Raw genomic sequence first — 26,733 nt, 5'->3', positions numbered from 1 at the left:
TTTCTTCAGAAAAATCAGTCACTGCTTCAATTGCTCTAGATACTCCTCAAACCTGCACCGCTTACACTGATTTAGGGTCTTATCACCAAGAGCATAGTTTCTCTGATTTTGTGATCTAATTATGAAATCTAACACAAAATCTTATCAGCATGACGCTGCACCAACTGCTCTATTTAAGACATGTGTTTCAGATATATCCCCACCATAACTTATCTATCAAAATGTAGTTAGTGATGCTTTGAAAAAGCATAACTATTGTTATTCGAACATACATCTTATAATTATTCCTGTTCTGCCAAAAGTTTGGCACGCTACTTGTCCCGCAGCTTTTGACGTAGACCCATGAATGAATATATCACATCAACGGGCCTATTTGGGAATGGTGTGCTATGACATTTATAAGCGATCGGGTGGGGGGGGGGTGCAATTGGGGGTCGAAAAACCACCCGGAAAATCCCATTGACTTAACATTGCGCCCAACTTTGAGGGATCGTAGCTCCGAGCGAGGATATCGTAGAAAAATTAAAATAATACACGATTTGAAAGGGTTATCAGGCTCTATAAGAACATCACTCACAATGGGGTGTAAGTTGCACCCCTGGGGTGTGAGAGCCTCCCAAAATTTCCGTATACTTATAATGGCGCCCATATACTCCCATTCAAAACCTACATACCTATATGTTCACGCGTTATTTTTTCGCTTTGGACCCATGAATGACTACATCAAATCGAGCGGCCCATTGAGGAATGGTGTGTGATGACTTTTGGAAGCGATCGGGTGGAGGGGGTGCGATGGGGGGCGAATAAAAACCCGAAAAATCCTATTGACTTAACATTGCGCCCAACTTTGACGGGTCGTAGCTCCGAGTGAGGATATCGTAGAAACATGAAAATAATACACGATTTGAAGAGGCTATCAGGCTCCGTAAGAACATCACTCACAATGGGGTGTAAGTTGTACCCCTGGGGTGTAAGAGCCTCCAAAAATTTCCCAATCACAGGAAGCATGCCCATATAAGGCGTAAAACGTCCCGTGTTGAATATCTTAGCAGTACAACCACTTAGAGACAAGGGAGTGGGCTCATTTTACTCAGGCTACCAATCAGTGTGACATGATCATTATGAAGTTATTAAGCCACGCCCATAGCAACCATTTACAGCAACCTAGCAACCAATCCCTTATACTCCCATTATAAAAAGTTCAGGTGGATATCTTTGCAACACAGTGTCATAGAGACAAGGGGGTGGGCTCGTTTTACTCAGGCAACCAATCATTATCAATTGCTGTGGGACGCGGCAAATGCAATGCGAGGTCCAGTCTGGTGTAAACAGTCATGGGCTGAAGGCTGCGTTGGTGAATCTCTGTCAGACAGCGCATCCGTGTTAAATTCTCTTTCGTGCTTGAATGGATAAAACCATACAAGATTATGTCAGAAAGCCCGTTTTGTCTAGAATTTTCTTAAGGAAGACTTCAAAGTGTAAAATAAAATCTTAAATGAATGCAAAGAGTTGTGAAAATGGGAGTGCGGTGATGGTCAGATCTGCATACTGAGACAGCTCTTAAAGGGGCCACAATCTTAAACGTGCTGCTGTGACTCCTGTCACTAACGTTAATCAAAGAACAAAATAAAAGAAGAAATCAATGTGATTTTGTAGCTTTAATGAGAATTCTTCTGCATTTAATTGATAATTTAGCATTAAAGACTGTAAAGTGTTTGAGAACTTCCTTCAATTTCTGTATATTTCATGATAGCTCTCAATTATATTGTTGAATGGCTATAATTAATGTTAAAATAATCAATTTAATAGAGACATCAGTTACAGTGCTAATATCAAAATGTTTTCTTTCATTCATAAAATGACGCTGTTAAAGAAATATGTTGTTTCTACATCAATTTGAAGATTAAATGTGAAATTATTAAAATGTAAAAGTATATTTTAAAATATTATTGTTATGTGTGATTAATCGTGATTAATCACAGAAAATGTGTGATTAATCAGATTAATTTTTTTAATCGATTGACAGCACTATTATTAATATAAACTGGTGTTCATGGGGTGTGTACTGTAGATCTTCATCATTCTTTACTCAGGGCTGCCTACTTTTCAGTTCAGCTTGGAGTGAGATTTTTTTTGCCCTTGGGGGGGCTGGGTAACTGAAGCAAGGAGGTATAGGATGGTGGAAAGTTGTAAAAAAAACACCTTGCATTAGAAATATTGTGATTGTCAAAACATTTGATAAAATAATTTCATTACTTTCATTAATTTTAGGTGACTGTCCCTTTAAATTTTGAGCACAGACCAGACATGAACTTGTCTTATAAAGGTTGTAGACACTTGGGAAATATGCACACATTTATTCCTAATCTTATCCCTAATAAAATGCTGAAAATGGCTCCGTTACTGTCTCTTGTCTTGTCACCCGTTTAATCGCGAGTTACATCACATCAATCACATACATAGCATATTTTTCACCTAAAATGACGTTTTGTAGTTTGCATCAGTGGATACTGTCAGTCAACATTTCTATTTTTGAAAAGTTGTAAAATAGTGGCTGTTTAGCCACTTACGTTGTGCGTTGCACTCTGAATCTTAAAGGGTTACTACCCTTTACATAGTAGGAAAAGATACAATGGTAGTCAGAAGTGCCCCAGAACGGTTTGCATTCTACATTCTTCAAAATGTCTTCAGTATTTTTCCTACTATGGGAGTCAATGGGGGACAAGATCTGTTTGGTTATAAGCATTATTCCAAATATCTTTCTCAGTGTTCATCAGAACAAAGAAATGTACTATACAGATTTGAAACAACTCAAATGTGAGTAAATGATGACAGAATTTTCATTTTTGGGGGAAGTATGCCCTTAACTGTCTTCTTTAGGGATGTAACGGTATTGTAAATATCAAAGTATCGCGATAGCATTTTTTTCGATACTATCGTGGTCGCATGACGATAGATCGCCCAGGCAAAGTGTAGTTTTTTCAGCCGAATGGAGCGAGTTGAGGGAAGCGGGAACTACAATTCCCATCAACCCATGCGTGCCCATCATCCTCTGCGCTCTGCTGCCGCCCGTTACAGATCAAGTTGAGCGAAAATGTCGGATGTCGCTAGTGGCATAGAAACGGATTTACAAAATGTTGAAGCTAGGGCTGGGCGGAATGACGGAATATTCCGTTACCGCGGAATAAAATGTCAACCGTAAGAGATTTTTCTATTCCATGTATTCCGCGGAATGTAAATAAGTAGACGTGGTTAACACGGAGCTCTGCAAATTAGGCGCAATTCTGAAAAAAACGAATGAATTAATCCACCCGTAACAAATGAACGTATCAAACATTCTTTTGACCTTCTTTCAGTCTGTAGTTTAGTGATCCGCTCCAGTCCGGCGCTTCTCTCACCCGCAGTGCTCATGCAGGGATCTGCGCCAGCATTTAAAAAAGCTCATTCTCAGCACGTATTTCAGAAGTCAGGTTGTTTTGAAAAGCTGTTGATAGTTTTATAAAGTTTAACTTCAGGCGAGCCAAGGTGAAACTTGCGTTGAAATGCGCGATGATGCTTGCGAGCGTGTGAGCGCTTTGATGTGACGCGCTTCTACCTCCAGTTTTGGGAGACGCGTGAGGAGTCACCAGAGACTCGCAGTGCAAAAACAAGCCCGAGAATAAACAAACCTAAAGACAGAGAGTCGCAACACACTAAAAGTGCTCATCTAATAGAGAGTGAAGAGCGATAAAGACCTACAGTACAGACCCCACGAACACCAGTTTAGTCATATACTGTACTCTCATTGTTTGTGCATATTCATACTTTATTGTTATATATGTTGTCTATCTTCCTACTGTATACATATGATATAGCCAGAAGATAAATATGAATAAATAATACATCTGATTATCAGAACTTAATTTGATATCTTTAGTACATTTTCATAACTTACCTACATTTTAACTGTGGTGAGCATTTAAATGAACTGTAATAAATAAATTAGTTAAATCAATCTAAGAAAAATGAGGTATAAAATATAGAATTATAATGGGAGATTGTTTCATGAAATATATCGTTTCCGTGAAATAAAATTACTCATTCCTTGAAATAGATTTTTGGCCATTCCGCCCACCTCTGGTTGAAGCTAAAGCGAATTATAAATCGCATGTGTGGAAGCATTTCGGTTTTCCTGTAACAAGAAACGAGAAAAGGTGACGGACAGACAAAAAACAATATGCAGACACTGCCAGACTGCGGTGAAGTACAATTCGGGGAATACGACTAATATGAAGAGCCATTTGTTACATCACCCCGAAAAGTTTCATGATGATACGAGGAAAAACAAAAATAGCAGTGAGTGAAGCAGTGAATGAGGTGAGTGTGTGAGTGAAGCAGTGAATGAGGCGAGTACCTGACTGGTTGTGAGTTGTTAAAACTTGACAAACAACTCTTTTTCAGGTTTTTTCATTTTAATTTTTTCATGTTTCATGTTCTCAATTTTCATGTTATTAATTTTGCTAAAAATGCTATTATATTACTGTTCTTTGCACTTTAAAATTACCTAATCTAAAAATAATAAATGTGATCTTTGTTCAGTCATAGTTTAATAAACACTTATGCCACATTTTTCCAAGTCTTCATTTGTTTTGTTTTTTTCCTGCACAAAATTCAATAAATATCGTATCGTAGTCTTCTTATCGAGGTACTATCGTATCGTGAAATGTTGATACCATTACATCCCTAGTCTTCTTTGATTTGATTGGTCACTGCTCGGCTCTCTAAACAGTAACTCCCGCCGCCTTACATTTAATTGGCCACCTTATGTTGACATTGAGGTCCACCGCTGGACCGCTGAGATGTAAAACAGTTTGCAGCACCAAAATACAGATTGGCTTTTGGGCATGTATTTAATTAATTTTGTCACACAACACAGAAAAAAACTGGCGGGTGCAACCCTACGTGAGAAAATGGATGTGTTTGCATTTCAACACAAGTTTTGCCGCGGCTCGCCTAAAGTTAAACTTTATTAAAACTATTAACATTTTTACAAAGCGATCTGACTTCTGAAATATGTGGTGAGAATGAGCTTTTTATATGCACACGCAGATCCCTGCAGGAGCACTGCGGGTAAGAGAGAAAGCGCCGGACTGGAGCGGATCACAAAACTACAGACTGAAAGAAGGACAAACGAATATTTGATACATTAATTTGTTATGGGTGGATTAATTCATTCCAGAATAATGCCCAATTTGCAGAGTGCTGAGTTAACCACACCTACTTATTTACATTCCCCAGAATACACGGAATAGAAAAATCTCTTACAGTTGACATTTTATTCCGGGGTAACGTAATATTCCGTCATACCGCCCAGCCTTATAAGTGCAAATGATTTCTTTGAACCTTTCCAGTCTGGCTTTCGCCCATCGCACAGCATAGAAACAGCACTTGTTCGTGTAATGAATGATATGGATTCTGGGTGTACAACCTTAATTTTACTAGACTTAAGTTCAGCATTTGATACTGTCTGTCACAGAGCCTTTTTCATGACGGACAGGCTGATAAAAAATCTGTCACCATGGTGCAAGGTGATATTACATGCCAATTAGCATGTTTGTGACGTCATCGCGACGTACATGTGTACTTTGAACTTACTGTATTTTAATACAGCCAAATAAAGCCGAAGTCGTTTACATATTTAATGTTTCTGTTTTCAGACATAAAATAATAATTACAGACAAATGTTCATGTGCAGTCAGTAACAAGGACAGGTGTTTATACATGCTGTTTTGTAATAATTAATTTATTCACTTACAAGTTACTTTATGCTGCTGTTAGGTCATGAAAGGAGAAGACGCAGGGAGACTTTTTTTCCACTCACTGAAAGTTAAGGTTTATCCAAAATGATGCTAGTTGCTATCGCTCTCTTAAGGAAAACAGTCTGTAAACACCATACCACTGGTTTGTGCGCGCCTGTGTGTGTATGAGTGCACACGACGAGAGGGTCTTATTGAATGACAGATGCAGGCTTTGCAGAATCAGATCCAAAAACAACGCAACAAACAAGGTTAGAGCTCGCTGTGTTATAAAAAGTGCGAAAAGATTTTCAGTTCATTTTGAAACTACGGCGAAACTAATTAGATGGTGGTGGGCCGTTATAGCCGTCTTGATTATACACGCCCCTGGCTCCGCACCGCGAGTCTCCGCAGATCCCGCGTGGGTTTTCCTGAATGGACGAGGCGTTTATGAGTAATGAATGGGAAACATAGCGTCCCTATGATCGTGTTCCGATGAAAGGAAATGATTGGATGCTACCAACTCGACAAAAAAGGGGAATTACAAACTGCCCTCATTGTAATCCGTCAAAATGACGGACAGCCTTCATATTTATCCGTCACTGGTATAAAAATCCACCAATGACAGAGAATTTTCGGTTAACGTGACCTCATTTCTCGTCTATCAGAACTTGGTATCAAGGGCACTGTTCTTTCTTGGTTCAAATCATATCTCAACGATAGAAAATACTTTGTTGCCATGTAAGGCTAAAGGTCTGCCACTGTTTCACTCACTCAAGGTGTTTCACAGGTATCTGTTCGCGGTCCATTATTTTTCATTATCTATATACAGCCACTAGGTGACGTGATTCATAAATACGGTGCACATTTTCATCTCTATTCTGATGATATCCAGATTTAATTAACCTCTGTCTCTGAAAAATCAACTTTGCCTGCTACACTTACGGATTGCATCGCTGAAATCAAACACTGGATGTTGCTAAATTTCCTTAAATTAAATAGTAGTAAAACTGAAATAATGCTGATTGGATCCGCTGCTTTGACATTGATGGGGCTCTTCTTGAACCTTCAACCTCTGTTCGAAATCTAGGTGTCCTGATTGACACATCTCTTTCACTCAGCTCACATATTGCTGCAGTGGTTAAAAGTTATTTTAATCACCTGCGCAATATTGCACTTCTTTGCTTTTCTCTTAATCTGGTTGATACAGAAACCCTAGTGCATGCTCTAATTACAACACTGCTAGATTATTGCAATGGTCTGTTTATTGGTTTGCCAGGGAAACATATTAAAATGTTGCAGTATGTCCAGAATGCTGCTGCTAGGGAACTTACCTTGACCATGTGCAGTGCTCGCATTACTCTACTTCTACACAGTCTTCACTGGCAACCTATTTCCTCACACATTCAGTTTAATGGGGTCATATGACAGGGCTAAAACTAATATTATTGTTTGTTTTAGATGGAATGCAATGTGTATACACGATTTAAGGTTAAAAAACGCTGTATTTTCCACATACCGTGCATGTTTGTATCTCCTCTTTGTCCCGCCTCTCTAAAACGCGCTGATTTTTTACAAAGCTCATCGCTTTGAAAAGCGAGGTATGCTATGATTGGCCAGTTAACCAGTGCGTAGTGATTGGTCGAATACTGCAAGCGTTTCACGGAAATGTAACGCCTCTTTCCATATTCGGAACATCATGTTCCCACACAATTGTACTGACAGGTGCTAAAATGTCATCGGTACTTCCTTATATCAATTCAAGCCCGAATCTGATACGGAAAATTAAGATGATCAAGCCGATACATCACCTTTGCCAGCGCAACTTGAGCAGGATGTAAAGGATTGGTAAGGTTTTATTAAAAAAATATGATGTTAACAACCATATACTGTACATCATACAGAGTTTGTGTGAGATAGAAACAAGCTCGCATTACAGCAGGGAATGGTATAAATAACACGAGCGCTTTGGCCCTTCTTGATCAACCAGTGTCACGCTACGTCTCGTCGTGACTCAACAAAAACAATAAACCCAAAATAAATACTAAATATAAAAAGACATTATAAACACAACATTTGTTGCCTCTAGTGGGAACATTATTACTGATTATTAGGACTTATGTTGTCTTTTTTCACGTTGCGCGCGTGTATGCATTTGCAGATCACAAACACACGACAAACTCAACTCGCGTTAGTCTGTAACAAAGTCTTTTACAATAAAAATATACTTACAGGTTGCGAATCTGAAGCGCCAGCAAAGTTTTAATGGTTGGAATGGCTCCATTTTTTAACCAAAGCTTTGGTGCACAGCCGGTCTTAATCTCTCTCCCAGGTTCGTATAGCAATCTTCGGTGAAATGCGCTGCACACACTTGAACATTCGGATTGTACTTTTCTGGAACAGTGTTGTAAATAAAATGTAACCATTCGTTTTTACTCATCTTTTGGCATGGCAAACAAAGAGTCTTTCTTTTCGCAACGAAACACACAGCGTCTCCATGACATGGCTGCAGTGGCAAAGATACAATGAGATTTACAAGTACGCCCACCTCACTTGCGTTTAGGTTTGGGCGGTCTTAAGTCAAATCATGTTACGAAGTGACGTAGATTCGTTGGGGTGTGGTTACATGAGGCGTTTCAAGCAGGTCTGGGTTCGCATTCGCTTTTAGATAGAATGCATCTTTTGTTCCGACACTTTAATTTTAGCAATTTTACATGTCTAATACATGCATGGGCAACTTATAACACACCAAAGAGACAGAAAAACACGTATTTACGCCATATGACCCCTTTAAGATTCTCCTGTTGACATTTAAGGCTTTGAACAGTCTTGCACATGGCTATACGTACAGGTGCTGGTCATATAATTAGAATATCATCAAAAAGTTGATTTATTTCACTAATTCCATTCAAAAAGTGAAACTTGTATATTATACTCATTCATTACACACAGACTGATATATTTCAAATGTTTATTTCTTTTAATTTGATGATTATAACTGACAACTAATGAAAATCCCAAATTCAGTATCTCAGAAAATTAGAATATTACTTAAGACCAATACAAAGAAAGGATTTTTAGAAATCTTGGCCAACTGAAAAGTATGAACATGAAAAGTATGAGCATGTACAGCACTCAATACTTAGTTGGGACTCCTTTTGCCTGAATTACTGCAGCAATGCGGCGTGGCATGGAGTCGATCAGTCTGTGGCACTGCTCAGGTGTTATGAGAGGCCAGGTTGCTCTGATAGTGGCCTTCAGCTCTTCTGCATTGTTGGGTCTGGCATATCGCATCTTCCTCTTCACAATACCCCATAGATTTTCTATGGGGTTAAGGTCAGGCGAGTTTGCTGGCCAATTAAGAACAGGGATACCATGGTCCTTAAACCAGGTACTGGTAGCTTTGGCACTGTGTGCAGGTGCCAAGTCCTGTTGGAAAATGAAATCTGCATCTCCATAAAGTTGGTCAGCAGCAGGAAGCATGAAGTGCTCTAAAACTTCCTGGTATACGGCTGCGTTGACCTTGGACCTCAGAAAACACAGTGGACCAACACCAGCAGATGACATGGCACCCCAAACCATCACTGACTGTGGAAACTTTACACTGGACCTCAAGCAACGTGGATTCTGTGCCTCTCCTCTCTTCCTCCAGACTCTGGGACCCTGATTTCCAAAGGAAATGCAAAATTTACTTTCATCAGAGAACATAACTTTGGACCACTCAGCAGCAGTCCAGTCCTTTTTGTCTTTAGCCCAGGCGAGACGCTTCTGATGCTTCCTGCTGCTGACCAACTTTATGGAGATGCAGATTTCATTTTCCAACAGGACTTGGCACCTGCACACAGTGCCAAAGCTACCAGTACCTGGTTTAAGGACCATGGTATCCCTGTTCTTAATTGGCCAGCAAACTCGCCTGACCTTAACCCCATAGAAAATCTATGGGGTATTGTGAAGAGGAAGATGCGATATGCCAGACCCAACAATGCAGAAGAGCTGAAGGCCACTATCAGAGCAACCTGGGCTCTCATAACACCTGAGCAGTGCCACAGACTGATCGACTCCATGCCACGCCGCATTGCTGCAGTAATTCAGGCAAAAGGAGCCCCAACTAAGTATTGAGTGCTGTACATGCTCATACTTTTCATGTTCATACTTTTCAGTTGGCCAAGATTTCTAAAAATCCTTTCTTTGTATTGGTCTTAAGTAATATTCTAATTTTCTGAGATACTGAATTTGGGATTTTCATTAGTTGTCAGTTATAATCATCAAATTAAAAGAAATAAACATTTGAAATATATCAGTCTGTGTGTAATGAATGAATATAATATACAAGTTTCACTTTTTGAATGGAATTAGTGAAATAAATCAACTTTTTGATGATATTCTAATTATATGACCAGCACCTGTATATATGCAGTTAACCAAAGAGTGATGATGGGAAGAGTGACTGAGTGGGAAAAAAAGGCTCAAAATCAAAGACCTAATTCACCCATATATACCAACTTGGTCTCTTAGATCATCTGATTTGGGGCTTCTTAGCATTCACAAGTTAAGACTGTCCACTGCAGTTGGAAGGTAATTTAGTGTTAATGCCCCCAGGTTATGGAATTCTTTACTCATATTATTAAAAATGCATGAAGTATCAACAACAGATATCATATGATGTTGATTTTATATGACAAATACTGTACCTTTGACCCTCTTAAAACTTTACTTGACATATATATAAGCCACATATAATGATGTACAGTATGTAGTGAACACCATTGTTTTTTCAGCCTAGCAGTAGTATGCTAGCTCAGAGCCTACATTGTCCAAGGTCAGCACTGGTATATGCATTTAACCAAAGAGTGATGATGGGAAGAGTGACTGAGTGGGAAAAAAGGCTCAAAATAGGTTTCGCTGTAGCTTCATGGAACAAAGGTGAAGAGGAGAGAGAGTGAGAGAAAAGGGGTTGGGTTTATATACAACTGCGCTATTTTGAGTGAAGAAATCTGGCCTGAGTTAGTGACTCTGTTGGAGTTTGCTTGCCTTTGTGTGTACAGTGTGCACTTCTGGCCATTAAACTGTAGGGAATCTCTATCCACCTTCCCCTTCAAAAGTCTATGTGACACACATTGCTATTCTGCTGCTAACTTTGCACATAACCAAGTCCTTGGGTCCTTGCTCCTCTCTCACCACCAAGGGGTTCTTTGCTTAAGAAATGGTTTTACCCAAGCAAACAGAAGCCTGTTGTAGACAAGCATTCCTACAAAACACCATGTGTTGGTCAAACACATCCCAGACTCTATTCGCAGGGGACCCAGGAGTTCTTCCAGAGGCACTCCGATGTTTCTAAAGAGATCTCTCTGGGTTTCCAACCTTTGACCTAGCATTCCATTAACAACAAGCATTATGCATTCCCAGCTCTTCCAAAACAACCCTTAACATGAGCCGAAATGTGTCATTACACAATTCTGTCACCTCTAGCTTTGCAGAAGCTGTTGTCGTTCTGTATGTGTCTGTTTTATTTTAATTTCCCCTTCAGTTTGGAATTGACATGGAACAGCAGATACAGGGCTCAGAGTCTTGCAGAATGCCTTTTGTTGTTGACATGCCACCTAAATCCCTCTGCACAGGCTTGAGGTCTAATTGGGTTTAAATCTATGAAGCCAAGCGGGTCCAGTTTCAAACTGGATTACATCAGAGGACACATAGGGCCCTGCTAAACCTTTGTAATGTGAATGTCCTGGCACCCTTCACTTGCCTTCTGGAAGGACACTGTGTACATGTATCACATGTGCTATTCTAGAGAGTGTCTTAAAATATACATACTGCACCGTGGACATGGTTTTATGTTTTATTTTTGGTCTGTATTTACTGGAAATGGAAGGCCAAATATCTGGAACCTTAATTTTGGTGGTTGTTTACAGTTATTCCAGTCTTTGGGGACCTTTATGCCTAAATGTATTTGGTGTCAGAAATCACAAGGTTATTGAATGAGCTGATGAAATGTTAAAGGTGAATGTGTTTTCCTATTTGCAAAAAAAAAACTGAAGGCAGAATTGTTTTTCATGTCTTTGTAAATCACTGATACTGTGGAATGCCTGAAGTAAACAGTGTCTTTTGAAATTCATAATTCAAACATAATGATTTATGTCAAAAATTTTAAATCACGAATTAGGGAGATTTCAGAAGGACAGCGCAACAAAGAGTATAGATACCAAGAGTCGGCACTTCGTTAGCGCGGCCGCCATCTTGGGGTGAAAATGCCAGCTGGACAATAGCACAGACATACAAAATAGAGCAAGTCATCAGTAAATTTTATGACCCCTACAGTAAATGTTGTATTGTCTTATATATGTTTTATGTTATCAGTTGTGGAATCCAACTATTTAATAATACTAAAAACACACTAGAAAGGGAATTTTGTAATGGGTTTTAATGGAAAAAGCTATTGGTTCATAATGGTAACCATGAATTTCTGTGATGGTTTCTATTGGGTTTCTTTTTTTTTTTTTAGCAAGGATGCATTACTGCTGAAAAACAATAGGAACTCCAATTCTAAGGGTTTCCATTCAAATACCATAATGAAACATTAGCTTTTTCAATTAAAATTTGGGTATTTGACAGATTAATATGCAAATTTGTCCTATGGTGTGACAGCAAAAATGTAGGAAAAAACATTGAAGAAAAATCTCTCTTATACTGTTTTATAGTATAAATATTAATAATGTAAAATAATGTAATATTAACAGTTTGTTTTCTACATTTTGCTATGTCACACAATTTATTCGTCAACTACCCATTTATTGTTCAACATTGCCAATTTTTCTGATGCATGTCCTTAATTTATTGGTATTAATAAAGTGTTTATTATGCTAATACTTGATTACTCGCATGGTATCTTGAGAGCAAAGGTTTTGTCCTCATGTATTGTCATCATTCAGGTTGGATTTCAGCTTAATTTATTTTTTAAAAGCAGCTGATATTGCCATCGTGACAGCAACAACATATTGGACTGCCGAGTCTCTTTCACCCCAAAATGGCCTACTGGGCGCGAGTGTTGCATTGAAATGTTTTATTGAGCTTCGCCTCTTAGTTTTCTATACTCTTTGGCAGCGATATGTTCAAAACTGAATAAGACGCAAAGATTGTATTGCACTATACAGGATATTAAACAGGAACTGTTTAATTTGTTAATTTCGTTTGTGATTTTCAATATGCCTCACTGAAGATATCTCTTTGTGTAGTGTACAAATCACCTGAATACGAATCACTGGGCTTTGATCTGACTGTGGAGCGACTGGTCTCTATTGGCTACCCACAGGAGCTGCTTGGATTCGTATATGACCCCACTTTCCCTACTAGGTGACACACTCATTTTGCTAGACCATTCCCTTAAGGCAGCTATAAGTACAGAGACTAAAAAAAACATGTTTCCAGACATATGTATAGTATAATTAAAATCATTTAACCTCTTATCCTGTCTCACAGAGGTCTGGTGTTTGACACCATGTATGGCAACCTTCTGAAGGTGGATGCTTATGGAAACATCCTGGTCTGTGTCCACGGCTTTAACTTTCTGCGTGGGTGAGTAGTCTTGCCCTCTCAAGCTATCTATGCCTGCATGGACTTGGTTACTGATCTTTGCTTAAATCTGTGGAGTATGTGCTCATAATGTTCCTGTGCTCCCTGCCAGACCTGACATCCGAGAGCTCTACCCCAACAAGTTTATCCAGCGTGATGATACAGAACGCTTCTACATCCTTAACACACTCTTTAACCTTCCAGGTAGGCAGTTTGTCACCGTCTCATATCCCTGTCACTGGCTGCCACTCACACGCATTTACAATGACTTATTTTATATATTAATGTGTGTCAAAATTCCTAAAATGCAAAGCGTGTTCAGTTCAGCTTTTTTATTTCACCTTCAGCAGAGCATTTTGTTGTAATGTTGTGTATAATCACTAAAAAACAAACTTGATTTTAATTTTAAGGCCATAATAGCACCACCTTTTTAAAGTTGGGAATTGCTGTTAATTGTTCCATTTTACACATGGACCTAAAGGGATAGTTCAGCAGAACAACGGAATTTACACAGTTTTGGAACAACTTTAGGTTGCGCAAATAATGACAGAATTTTCATTTTTGGGTGAACTATACCTTTAACATGCAGTGTTCCCTTTCAAAAGCTACACTCGATGCTGCGTTTCAAACGCTATGGGAGAACAGTCTTTGTTCGACCGGTTGTGAAGCACGTGTGTCAAACACGGCAACATTTTTTGGCTTTAAATAACCTCGGCAGGTGACGTGGCTGATTACACCAGAACCTGCAGGTTATAAATACGCGTGAAAGCGGACGCGTCTTCAGGTTCTTTTGTCTTCAAGGACCGCTTTGTGTGCGTTGTGTCTTTGTCTGTGTTGTGAGGGAGAAGTCTCCCTCATATATTTGATAAAGTTTATTGCAAGAGTTGCAAGTAATAGAATTTTTCGCTAGTGTCTAAGCACTTTTTGTCACTTAGTCTAGTGTTAAATAAGAGGAAAAGATCTTACCATGTCTGACTCGGATCGGAGATGTGTCCCTCCCTGTGAGCGGATCCTCTCTGATGCCGACAGGCATGAGTTTTGTTTTGAATGCTTGGGGGCTGATCATGCCGCCCTGGGACTTGAGGGAGAGTGCGAACTCTGCGATGTCTTTGACTTCCGGGTTCTCCGTGCTCGGCTCGCCTTTTTTAAGTGAGACCGAGCCACCTCTTCCTCATCCTGGGGTTCGCGGTTTGATCTTGCTGAGGCACGGGAGACGGATCCGTCCATTTCTCCCGTGCATTCGCCGAACCGCGACGTCCTCGTGTCCGCTTCTGAAGCGCGCCCTGGCACTTCTTCTGAGCCGGCGGAGGACGAGGCTTCCCTTGTTTCTGCTTATTCGACTATCGTTGGCGCGAAACCACGGGGGTATACGACGGTGCCCCGTGTGGAAGAGACGCTCGCGAGCTATCTCTCCCCTGGGACAGCGTCGTCCCTGAAAAAGCCTTATCTCCCCACCAAGCCTTGCAGAGTTACATCTGCGCTGGTGGGGAAGGCTTTGCACTGCACACCATGGCGGTTCTGCAGGTGTACCAGGCTGATCTGCTTGATGACGTGAGCACTGGCGGGGTGATAGATGAGACGGCGTTTTCAGAGCTACGCCGGGCCACAGATTTATCTCTCCGTGCTACCAAGCAGACGGCCCGTGCCATCGGCCGTTCTATGGCTGCACTGGTCACCGAGCATTCCTCCTTGATGCCCCGATCTCGCCTTCCGGACTCTTTGGTGACGCGGTGAACACCGTGGTCACCAGGTTCCGGGAGGCGAGACGCCACGAGGAGGCGTTCGTGAGGTATCTCCCCCACCGTGCTCAAGCGTCCGGAGTGTCGGCCACCCGCTCCGGACCAGTTCCCCAGTCCTGACCAGGCACACAGTCTCGGGTGGGTCCGGTCTACCTGAGGCGCGAGGCCATCAGGGAGAGTGTGGCGAATCGCGCCCCCCCTCGCAGAGGTAGGGGAGCGGCCCACCACGCCCCTCAGGCCGCCTCGGGAGGGCCGGACCTGAGGCGCTTCATCGCTTCCAAGAAGAAGAGATCCTGAAACATGTGTGCCCGGGACTGTGGGGGTGTGCCCCCCCGGGGAGGGGTGCGTAAAATTCCAAGAGAAATTAGAGGCTCCTCTTCGGGCACCCTCACAGGGCCGCTTTGCAATCTCCGCTGGTGTTTCGGGGCTTAGCGGTTTCAAAAAGAATGCTAAATGTTCTGTCGTCTCCTGCCAGACCTCAGGACGTCGGACATTTGGCATCCCCCCAACAAGTCGAAGTGTCAACATTGATACCCCTTTCAGAGAAGCTGGCAGGGTCTCTCCATGGGTAGAAAGGACTGTAGCCAAGGACTACAGGATTTAATTTGCATATCGCCCTCCGCGTTTCAACGGCGTAGTTCCAACTTCCGTGCAACCCGAGCGAGCGCATCTGTTGGCACAAGAATTACAAGCTCTGCTGGACAAAGGAGCCATAGAATGTGTTCTCCTACCCGACAGAGAGACAGGCTATTACAGCCGGTATTTTCTAGCTCCCAAGAGGGATGGGGGGTTGCGTCCGATTCTAGATCTTCGCGGATTAAACCGCTACCTGAAGACGCACAAATTCAAAATGTTGACAATCAAGATGATTGTCTCTCAAATTCAGTCACACGACTGGTTCGTAACTATCGATCTCAAAGATGCATACTTTCACATACAGATCTTGCCACAACAGGAAATTCCTGAGGTTCGCTTTCGGGGGCAAAGCTTACCAGTATCGGGTTCTCCCGCACATACACGAAATGCATGGATGCAGCTCTGGCTCCTCTGCGACTCCAGGGCATCCGCATTTTGAATTACATAGATGACTGGCTGGTTTTAGCTCAGTCTCGAGAGCTAGCGCTTCGACATCGGGATGTCGTCCTAGCTCATCTCAAAGCTCTCGGGTTAAGACTCAACGTGACAAAGAGCGTTCTCTCCCCTACGCAAAATGCAACGTATTTAGGGATAATATGGGACTCGACTGCGATGCAGGCACAGCTGTCTCCAGCACGTGTCGAATCCATCCTGAGCACCCTGAGGAGCATCAGGCTAGGCCAGAAAGTTACTATTCATCACTTTCAAAGAATTCTAGGTCTCATGGCGGCGGCTTCCACAGTGATACCTCTGGGCCTCCTGCATATGAGACCGTTTCAGTTGTGGCTCAGAGCCAGGGGGTTTCATCCAAGGGCCAACCCCCAGAGGCAGATAAGGGTGACGCGCCAGGGGCTTCGCACCCTTTCTATGTGGTTCAGACCTCGGTTTCTGACTTAAGGTCCCACTCTCGGTCCGTGTTGTCGTCGCAAGATGTTAACGACAGACGCTTCCCTCACGGGCTGGGGCGCGGTCTTAGATGGCCGTCCAGCCCAGGGGGTCTGGAGAGGTCAACTTCTCGATTGGCACATCAATTGCCTCAAGATGATGGCTGTATTTCGGGCCCTGAAATACTTCCTCCAGGAGTTACGAGGCTACCATGTCCTAGTGCGGGCGGACAACACTTCAGTAGTCTCGTACATAAATCACCAGGGCGGTCTGCGGTCGCGCCACCTGAACAAATTGGCCCAGCAGATCCTGCCTTGGGCAGAGGGCAAATTCCTGTCCCTCAGAGCGATTCACATCCCGGGGCATATGAATGTGGGAGCAGACTTGCTGTCCAGACAAGCTGTGACGAACGGGGAATGGAAACTCCACCCCGAGATAGTAAGACAAATCTGGAAAAGATTTTACGAAGCAGAGGTGGACCTCTTTGCTACGCAGGAGACAGCGCAATGTCCCTTCTACTTCTCTCTGACTCATCCAGCTCCTCTGGGTCTGGACGCGATGGCCCATGCGTGGCCCAGACTGCGACTTTATGCATATCCTCCGATAGCTCTGCTCCCAGGAGTCCTGGCGAAGGTCCGTCAACAAGGGTCTCGCCTCCTATTGGTGGCTCCCCGTTGGCCAACCAGAGTCTGGTTCTCGGACCTAGTATCCCTCCTCGACGACTCGCCATGGGCGATCCCAGTCAGAAGGGATCTCTTGTCTCAAGGGCACGGGAAAATACTTCATCCCCGTCCCGAGCTCTGGAATCTCCATGTCTGGCCCCTGAAGGGTACCAGCTGAGAGGTGTTGGGCTTCCGCCCGATGTAGTAGAGACTATTCTAAGTGCTAGGGCTCCCTCCACTAGAAGGAGCTACGCCCTGAGATGGAGCGTTTTTGACAGATGGTGCATGGCACACCATGCAGACCCAATTCACTGCCAGATTGTTCCATTGTTGGAGTTTCTGCAAGAGAAACTGTCATCAGGAACAAGCCCCGGTATTCTCAGGGTTTATGTGGCCGCCATTTCGGCCAGCCATGCCCTGATTGATGGGGTTTCTGTGGGAAAACACCCTTTAGTCGCCCGCTTTATTCGTGAGGGGATGCGGCTGAGGCCTCCTTCTAGACAGACAGTCCCTTCATTGGACTTAGCTATAGTGCTCGAGGGTCTGGTTGGCGCCCCTTTCGAACCTATGGAGTCTGCACCTGTCAGGCTTCTGACCCTTAAGATGGTTTTTCTAACGGCAATCACTTCTCCTAAGAGAATTGGAGATTTGCAGGCGCTCTCAACCTCGCCCTCCTGTTTAATTTTTGCCCCTGGGATGGTCAAAGCTATTCTGCATCCTCACCCGAGATATCTGCCTAAAGTTCCGTTCTCCACCGTGCATCCGGTTGTTCTTGAGGCTTTCTGCCCTCCGCCGTTCGCGTCGTCGGAGCAGGAACGATTACACTTACTGTGTCCAGTACGTGCTCTTCGAAATTATGTCCACCGCACCAGCCAATGGCGTATATCAGAGCAGCTTTTCAAATGTTATGGGGGACGCTACCGTGGGGCAGCGGCCACCAAGCAGACTATGTCACATTGGGTGAGGGATGCTATTGCTCTGGCCTACAAGGCGCGCGGTCAAGCTTCACCACTAGGAGTCAGAGCTCATTCAACAAGGGGGATTTCATCTTCTATGGCCTTCACAAGAGGTGTCCCCTTGCAGCAAGTGTGTGATGCGGCGGGCTGGTCCTCTCCGCACACATTTGTGAGATTTTATAGTCTGGATGTCCATGCTACTCCAGGCGCAAGTGTCCTGGAGTCTACATCCCAGACTCACGTCTGAGACCTCCTCTCGGCTTGTGCACACACACCACACAACCTTGGGGGTGTCCAGACACGTCCAGTGCGGCGGCGTTGGTATTCTCGTTCCCATAGCGTTTGAAACGCAGCATTTTGAAAGGGAACGTCTCGGGTTACTTGGCTGTAACCCTGTTCCCTGAAAAAGCGGGAACGAGATGCTGCGCCTCAATGCCGCACTGTAGGTGTCCCCGGACGTCCTTTCAGACAAAGTTGGAACCTGAAGACGCGTCCGCTTTCACGCGTATTTATAACCTGCAGGTGCTGGTGTAATCAGCCACGTCACCTGCCGAGGTTATTTAAAGCCAAAAAATGTTGGCGTGTTTGACACACGTGCTTCACAACCGGTCGAACAAAGACTGTTCTCCCATAGCGTTTGAAACGCAGCATCTCGTTCCCGCTTTTTCAGGGAACAGGGTTACAGCCAAGTAACCCGAGACGTTTCCCCTACCATTACCTTAGGGGGGCGTACCGCCCCTCTTGAAGGTCAAGTTAATTTAATTTTCTATATAGCGCCTTATCACAAGAGAAGTCATTCAAGGTTACCTTTCCTATAGAACATGTCTATTCCTTTTAAACAAACTAAATCGCATTATGTTACTTATCTTATTAACACGGTGGCATGTCATTTCTGTGTATGGTCGCACATTTACAATTCTCCTCTTCTCTCCGTATCGAGTTCTGCCCCGATCCGAGCACACACACAGACACATGTTCACAGGTAAGCACACTCATATATTGTTTATTCAGACCCAAAACTTGCTCACAGAACAGTTCCACGAGTGTAAACACACCCTCGCAAGAGCGCATTTATGCTCCGCGAGCACGCAGAACAGTATCAGCGCACGGAAAAGAATCCTTGCGAGAGCGCATTTATGTTCCGCGTGCAAAAACGCAGTCCGCGAGCAGAGGCATTGACGAGCGCGAGCACAATTCTCTCTATGCTCTCGCAACTGCTCAACACTTGCTCACTCGTCGAGCTGACTTCTGAGACTTTGGAGGCGGGACAATGGCAGACTTCTCTGATCCTTTGATTGGTCACTTTTAACATGCACTCACCTACAGTCTCCGACCTGTATCTTACCCTATGTACAGAAACGTCATCATTTGGCATAACAGAATACTTTTTTCAGTTTTTAAACATTGGTTACAGTTATGTATGCCCTTGGCTTTGGATCTACATTTTTGGCATCTTAACAGGAAGTTACTTCGGTATGTATTCATAATTGCTTGTGTATTGTTAATAGTTTTCATGAAATTGTTATAAAATGAGCATTAATAAATGGCTTCAACAGTATAACTCAAAGCACAAGTTATTCTAAATTACAATATGATGTACTATCCAAAATGTAATTTAAATAATTTATTTGTTTTGCATTACCAATTTTATTGGATAACTCAAATTTAATGACTACAGGAGACATTTAATTATATTCGTATAGTATTCTTTTTAAATAGGTCATACATGAAATGAAAGTTTAACTATATTATAAAGCATAATTTTTGTTGACAGATGTAAGAGATCAAAATGTCACTTGTTAAAATACTAACACATAGCTAAGGCAAGGTAATACACTAATCATTAGGTAAGACAGGTAGTAAGACAGGTAATCTGGGGATGACTGCATGTAGGTGAGTGCATGTTAAAAGTTACCAATCAAAGGATCGGAGAAGTCTGCCATTGTTCCGCCTCAAAAGTCTCAGAAGTCAACTCGACGAGTGAACAAGTGTTGAGCAGTTGCGAGAGCATAGAGAGAATTGCTCTTCAAAGCCTCTGCTCGCGGACTGCGTTTTTGCACGCGGAGCAGAAATGCGCTCTCGCAAAGATTCTTTTCCGTGCGTGGATATGGTTCTGCGCGCTCGCGGAGCATGAATGCGCTCTCGCGAGGGTGTGTTTACACTCGTGGAACTGTTCTGCGCACAAAAATCACGCTCGCGTGTGTGGTTTTCATGCGCGTAAGTTTTGGGTCTGAATAAACGCCATACAGAGAGCGCGTGTCTGAAAATATGCCACGTCAACCACCTGAAAAGCAGATACAAATATTTGTGTTTTTAAATGCTCCCAGGGTGGTGAAAAAGGCAGCATTCGAGTCTTAAGTACAGAAAAGACGCACGCCCTGCCCCTGACAAGCAGCAAAAGTTCAGTCACCACCCAGCTTGGCTTCGTCCATCCGGACCGCGAGACATAATGAACCATCAAAACATCAGACTATTTCTGTAGTTTAAATTGAGCAGCGCGTCTACATCACTGAGCTGTACACATCAATGCGCACTCAGGCACATTTATGTTTTTTCTTTTGCCGATATCTTCTAATATCTTTCTTTAGCACCAAACGCGCTTCATTTTAACCCTTTCCGCTCCATGAGCGCTGCTTCTCCCGCGTCGCATATGAAGTCCTGCAGACACCAAGAGCAGGTAAATAAATGGACACTTTTACTGTAACACTTAAGTAAACGAAAATGCAACAGTAACCTAATAAAGGATTTTTAGCTGTCACTCAGATTACTGTTTGCTATATAGGTTTGTGACAGATTATATAACGTCATGTATCTACATTTAACATTAATTATATTAATAATATTAATAATCAGCATGTTAAGAGCTGTTAGGAATGTTCGGGGAGAGTAGATAACCCAATTGCAGGCAGCGGTAAAGATGGAACATAAACTTTAATAATACACACACACACACAAAACAAAAACCCACGATGGGGTGAAACGCACAATACACTAAATACACTAAACCAGTGGTCACCAACCCTGCTCCTAGAGATCGACCATCCTGCAGACTGCAGCTCCAACTCTGCTTCAGCACACCTGTCTGTAATAATCAAGCAAACCTGAACACCTTGATTAGATAGTTCAGGTGTGTTTGATTGGGGTTAAAGCTGAAATCTTCAGGACGGTCGATCTCCAGGAGCAGGGTTGGTGACCACTGCACTAAACAATACAAACTTCAAAAACAAGACTTCCCATGAGGGGGCCAAAAACAAGGGAACAGGATAACTAAACTTACATGCACACAACCAAAGACAGAACTAGGGAGACACGGCATCAAGACAAGGTAATCCACATGGTAAGTTTTCAGCAAGCATAAAACAAGGTCACAAGCAAAATGAGTCAGCACAGGACAGCAAACACAAGGGCATTAAATAGGGAGACTAATGAGGGGAAAACACACTGGGCAGGTGAGGGAAATTAACACTAACGGGGAAACTAACAGAGAGATTACACAGGGCAGGTGACGGGAATTAACACTAATGATAAACTAACAGGGAGATTAAACAGGGCAGGTGAGGGCAATCAAACACTGAGGGGAAGCTAAACGAGGAAACGAGGGGGCTGGGTCAAGACAAGACAGGAGAGAGTGCATGGCATGTCAAAACAAACAATGCCATGTCTCTCTCTACACTAAACACGTGGGTCTGTCATGATCCTGCCACAAGACTGAGAAAACATGACTAGAAGTGGCAGAATCATGACAAAGAGCATTTCATAATAAATCATGTTTTATTTAGAATCAGTTCTAGTATGAATGGCACGGAAAGGCTACTTGTTAGAAACTTTGTAAGTACTTCTGCTCATGATAAATTCATTCAGTTGTTACATTTTGTTGTCAGTAGTTTTTTAAAATATTAAAATAGACCACTAGGACTTCGCTTTAGCACCAGAGCCTACTACACATTTTCTCAATTAACATGCCTTCTATGTTTCATACATACTGTGGCTATCATAATATAAAATAAATGGCCTGATAATACATGAGATGTTAACTTTTTATATACATATTTATTTAACAAAGAAAATATAGAGACCGCACTACCAACCCCCCCACCCCCAAAAGCCGTAAACCTAGGGGAAACACTGACATCTATCTCGACCCTTATAGCACACATACATCTGGCAGACATCTGCATTTACATCTGCTACATCTGCAATAGACCGTTTCATCGGACATGCGCACCTTGAATGCAGTTAACTTCTAGTCTGTGTTTGTTTATCGGTCTGGCTAGTGTCTATATAACTATTTATATTTTATTTATGTTAATATTCATCTATATTGTTATTTTATTGTATAATAATTGTATTAAATAAACAATTTGTTGAATGAATCCTGTAGTTTTGTCGCATTTAAAGAAACCGTATGCGATATTGACATCTAGAGGTTGAGCTTGATATCAGTAACGTGCACAGTAACGTTTGTTTACGTTGTTGCTTTGAAACCGTCTATACTGTACATAGTTTGCTCATCTGCAATATGTCTCGGAGACGTAGCTGTTGCAGTAGTGAACCCTCAGGGCCCTCTAGGCCAGGGGTCTTCAACTACTTTTCTTTGAGGGCCAGATTCCAAAAGTATCAATAGGATGTGGGCCAGTTTTTTTTTACCTTATCATCATTTGTTCTGTTATTCTGTATTTCTGTTATTTGTTGCATTTTGTTACTTTTCTACTGTTTTTGTTGCTGTTACTTATAGGTCATGTAATGGTCATATTTATGAAGGTATTTGGTTAAATGAATGAAAGTCAAATTAATAAAAGTCAAAAACGCTAATGCATTGAGCACAAAATGAATCCCTGCCCCTTGACATTAAACTGGTGTCTTATAAAGCAAATCAATTTATCTGTGCAAGAAACTTAGCGCTATTATCGCATCTTCGGGTAAATTCCAATCGCATTCATGTGCCCCACGCACTTAGAAGGGCAGATCATTTTAAGAGCAACTTCTGGAGGGAGATGAACAGCTATTTTTTGTAAATATAGCTGTTCGTACATAATGGATGCAGTAATAAAAACAACAGTTTTTCCCTTATCTGAGACAACAGTTCACATGGTGTAGTATTCTTCCTGCAGTTACTTTCAAGGGCAATAGACGTGTTTTGGAACGAGACCTTTTGCGTGCGCAAACCGACTGCCTGTGGCTGTTGATTGTCTATTATAACGTTGCAGATAACATCAAGACCGATCAAATCGCTTTATAAGACGTCACTCGTTATGAGCCGCGGGAATTACTTTCGTATTGAATGTACTGTAGCAGCATTTTGGACAAATATGTGGCGTCTCAGGATGCGCATTTCTTGAAGCACACCATTCTTAAAGTCTCTCCACTTATTTGAAATGTTAAGGTGGGCCAGGTAAAGAAGATTGGCGGGCAGCATTTGGCCTGCGGACCGCCAGTTGACTAGCCCTGCTCTAGGCCATCTGTGAAAAGTGAAACTGTTGGTTTAAATCCAAAGTTAGGTGTTAACGAAACAAACTTTCAAGCGGAAAACATATTTGTCAAGTAACCAAAGTCTGTTAAAGGAGTAGTTTCAAAATGACAATTCTGTCATCATTTACATGGCCTCTTGTCATTTCAATCCTGTATGACTTTCTTTCTTCTGCAGAACACAAAAGAAGATATTTTGAAAAATATTGGTAACACAACAGCACGGCCCCCCAATCACTTCTATTGTAACTAGTGCAAGTGAATGGGGGGCTGTTAACAACATTTTTCAAAATATCTTCTTTTGTGTTCTGCGGAAGAAAGAAAGTCATACAGGTTTGAAATGACAAGAGGGTGAGTAAATGATGACAGAGTTTTCATTTTGAAGGTGAACTACTCCTTTAACTGAACTGTGGATTTGTGTAATTTATAATGGTAATAACTACCATTCAAGAGTCTAGGGTCACTCACTCATCAAAGCTATTGAATAACACAAATTAAAAGGGATAGTTTGCCCCCCCAAAAATCTGTCATTATTTATTTACTCTCATGAACACGTTTCTATTTTTGCATCTTCAAGTAGTCACCCCTCTATTATTTGTTTCAAGTCATCCCTTTTCATTCTTTTAAATGTTCGTTTGCTGATTGAAGAAATGAATATGTTGAAACAATGTTTATCTTCACATAACCAACTTCCAACATGAAAGAGATATTACTTCTGATCAAAACGTTTTCAAGATCATGAAAAACTTTTCATGCAAGTGATTTTAAACTTTCGAACAGTGTGTGTGTCACTGCATCTAGTAAAGTTTGGTCTATTATTACTCCACATGCATTTCGATATACTTTTCCAACTTTCTTGTGTATCCTTGTTTTTGTGTGATGATCTGTTGAGAGGCAATAATTCTCTTTCTCTCCTTTCTCACAGAAACGTACCTCTTAGCCTGCCTGGTTGACTTCTTCTCAAACTGTGACAGATATTCCAGGTAGGAGTTCCTGTGTCAATAAATGTATTACTCTGTTGCCTTGGACACGTGTAGGTAAAGGAGTACATGTATATCAGTGATTCATACTCTGTATCACATACTGTGGGTGAGGACTATGTGACGCTCTCTGTCAGTTCACCATCAAGCACGTTACTGCTTGATTAGAAAATCTTTAATCAGTGTTAAAATTTACAACATGCAATAAAGCGAGACGACAGAAGCAGATTGCCAACTATATTCTTGCACGACATTATCCACTTACTTGCTAAAGACTATTCAGAGCTCATGTAAAAAGTTGGAAAAATAAACATTTAAAAGTGTTATAACTTACACTTGGACAGCATGGAGGTAATTCTACTCATGCTCTAGATAAAAAACATCAGACGGTATTTGGATACTGTAAACGTAATAGTCTGTGATTGTATTGGTATGGATGCATGTCCTCTGAAACACCTGTTGGTCCTTTTAGGGGGAGAGTGCTCTCCTGTTTGGCTCGGACTACCTCAAACAAGGGAAGACTGTCCCATTTAAACATGTCTGTCTGTGGATAAAGTGTGTCAGGGTTAGTGCTTGTCCTCTTACTCTGCTGTCCTTTTGTTCTTCCTAAACCTTTAGCTGTGAGACGGGCTTTAAGGATGGAGATCTCTTTATGTCCTTTAAAAGCATGTTCCAAGATGTCCGAGACGCCGTAGATTGGGTGCACTTTAAGGTAAAAGATTTGTAGGTTCTTTGTTTCTCTTTTTTTATCCTTGAAGTCAGATTAACCTTTCAAAGTAGCTGCCTACAATCTTTAAAATACTTCAGCAGATTACTGCTATCTAGCAAACACCGCTGGGACTACAGCATCTCTCAACCACTGGATAAGAGCATCCTAACACAACTGGCGCAATGTATTTCTGCTTATAATGCTCTTCTCCATCATGTGATCATCATATGATGAATTACTGCTAGCATTATCTGGAACAGTTACAATCAAACATATTTTTTTTTATTTAAAAAAGGCACGTAATACATATTGACGCATTTGTAGGGACTTAATTCAAGAAGTCAAGGCACATTTTATTGAGTGTTTTTAAACTCTAATACAACTGAGGTGTTTTATTTTTTCCTCAGGGAACATTGAAGGAGAAAACTGTAGAAAACCTGGAGAAGTATGTTGTGAAAGATGTAGGTTTGTCTCTTTTCTTAATTTCTTTAACTGAATGTATTGCAGTTTTCCATTGGTTATTGCTAGATAAATGTTCAAGGAGTAATTCTACAGTATGTAATGTTTTTTATATATATAAAGGCAAAGTTGCCGTTGCTGCTGAGCCGCATGAATGAAGTTGCTAAAGTGTTTTTGGCCACCAACAGTGACTACAAATACACAGATGTGAGTTTACTGATGCAAGAACACAATTATCCACCACAAATGCAAAATGTTATACAGTTTTGCTATTCACACCTGCTATTAAGCCTCCTTCAGATTACACAAATTTAGCCTGGTTTTGACATGATTTGTGTGTTGCAGCTTGTCGTAGTGATTCAAACACTACCCTTTTTCATAGTATATGACAACTGATACTGCGTCTGTGACACTTTACAACGTTGCAAGCATGTTCAGTTGGTTTAAAAAAGACAAGAGTTCTGTTACAGCCAATGGGAGAACGTATAGTCTGACATTGTTTCTTGTCCACGACACAACAAGAACTTCAGAGCCAAAATCACATAATCTGACAACGTCAGTATCACAACAGACAAAAAAGTGAATTAAACAACTATTAGATGATCATCACTGACTAGGATACACCTTTCTCACTGAATTGCCAAAAACTCATCTTGTTTCATTTACTCTCAAAACACATACACTGATAACCCTTACAAAAAGTACGTGTGGTATTTCTGTGGTACAGTAAAAAATTACCACACTATGTTTGTTTATGACAGGATTACCACAGTACCTTTTGTTGTACAGTATCACAAGAATTTACCATAAGATGAAGTCTGTGGTATTTATATTGTTTTTTGTGTGGTATAATACAACACATCCAAAGAGACCTCATTATGACAGGATTACCACAGCA

General features: G+C 41.7%; 1 protein-coding gene across 9 annotated transcripts in view; it reads left to right on the top strand.

The window, feature by feature from the left end:
- The window catches only part of nt5c2b (5'-nucleotidase, cytosolic IIb), a 155,192-nt gene that overhangs the window by 39,134 nt on the left and 89,325 nt on the right, over positions 1–26,733 (top strand). For all 9 annotated transcript variants that reach the window (XR_008962759.1, XR_008962757.1, XR_008962756.1 and 6 more), the window contains exons 4-10: positions 13,007–13,124; positions 13,251–13,346; positions 13,456–13,547; positions 24,613–24,670; positions 25,286–25,379; positions 25,784–25,837; positions 25,959–26,042. Coding sequence is in view for 5 of the 9 variants with exons in the window: in XM_057330994.1 (XP_057186977.1) it covers positions 13,007–13,124; positions 13,251–13,346; positions 13,456–13,547; positions 24,613–24,670; positions 25,286–25,379; positions 25,784–25,837; positions 25,959–26,042 (596 nt within the window). In the remaining 4 variants the exon portion in view is untranslated. The remainder of the gene's footprint in view (positions 1–13,006; positions 13,125–13,250; positions 13,347–13,455; positions 13,548–24,612; positions 24,671–25,285; positions 25,380–25,783; positions 25,838–25,958; positions 26,043–26,733) is intronic.

This window comes from Triplophysa rosa, linkage group LG4 (genome assembly GCF_024868665.1).
Source record: "Triplophysa rosa linkage group LG4, Trosa_1v2, whole genome shotgun sequence".
Classification (NCBI taxonomy): Eukaryota; Metazoa; Chordata; class Actinopteri; order Cypriniformes; family Nemacheilidae; genus Triplophysa; species Triplophysa rosa.
The sequence above is the reverse complement of the archived record's forward strand: the minus strand, read 5'-3'. Positions and strand labels throughout refer to the sequence as shown.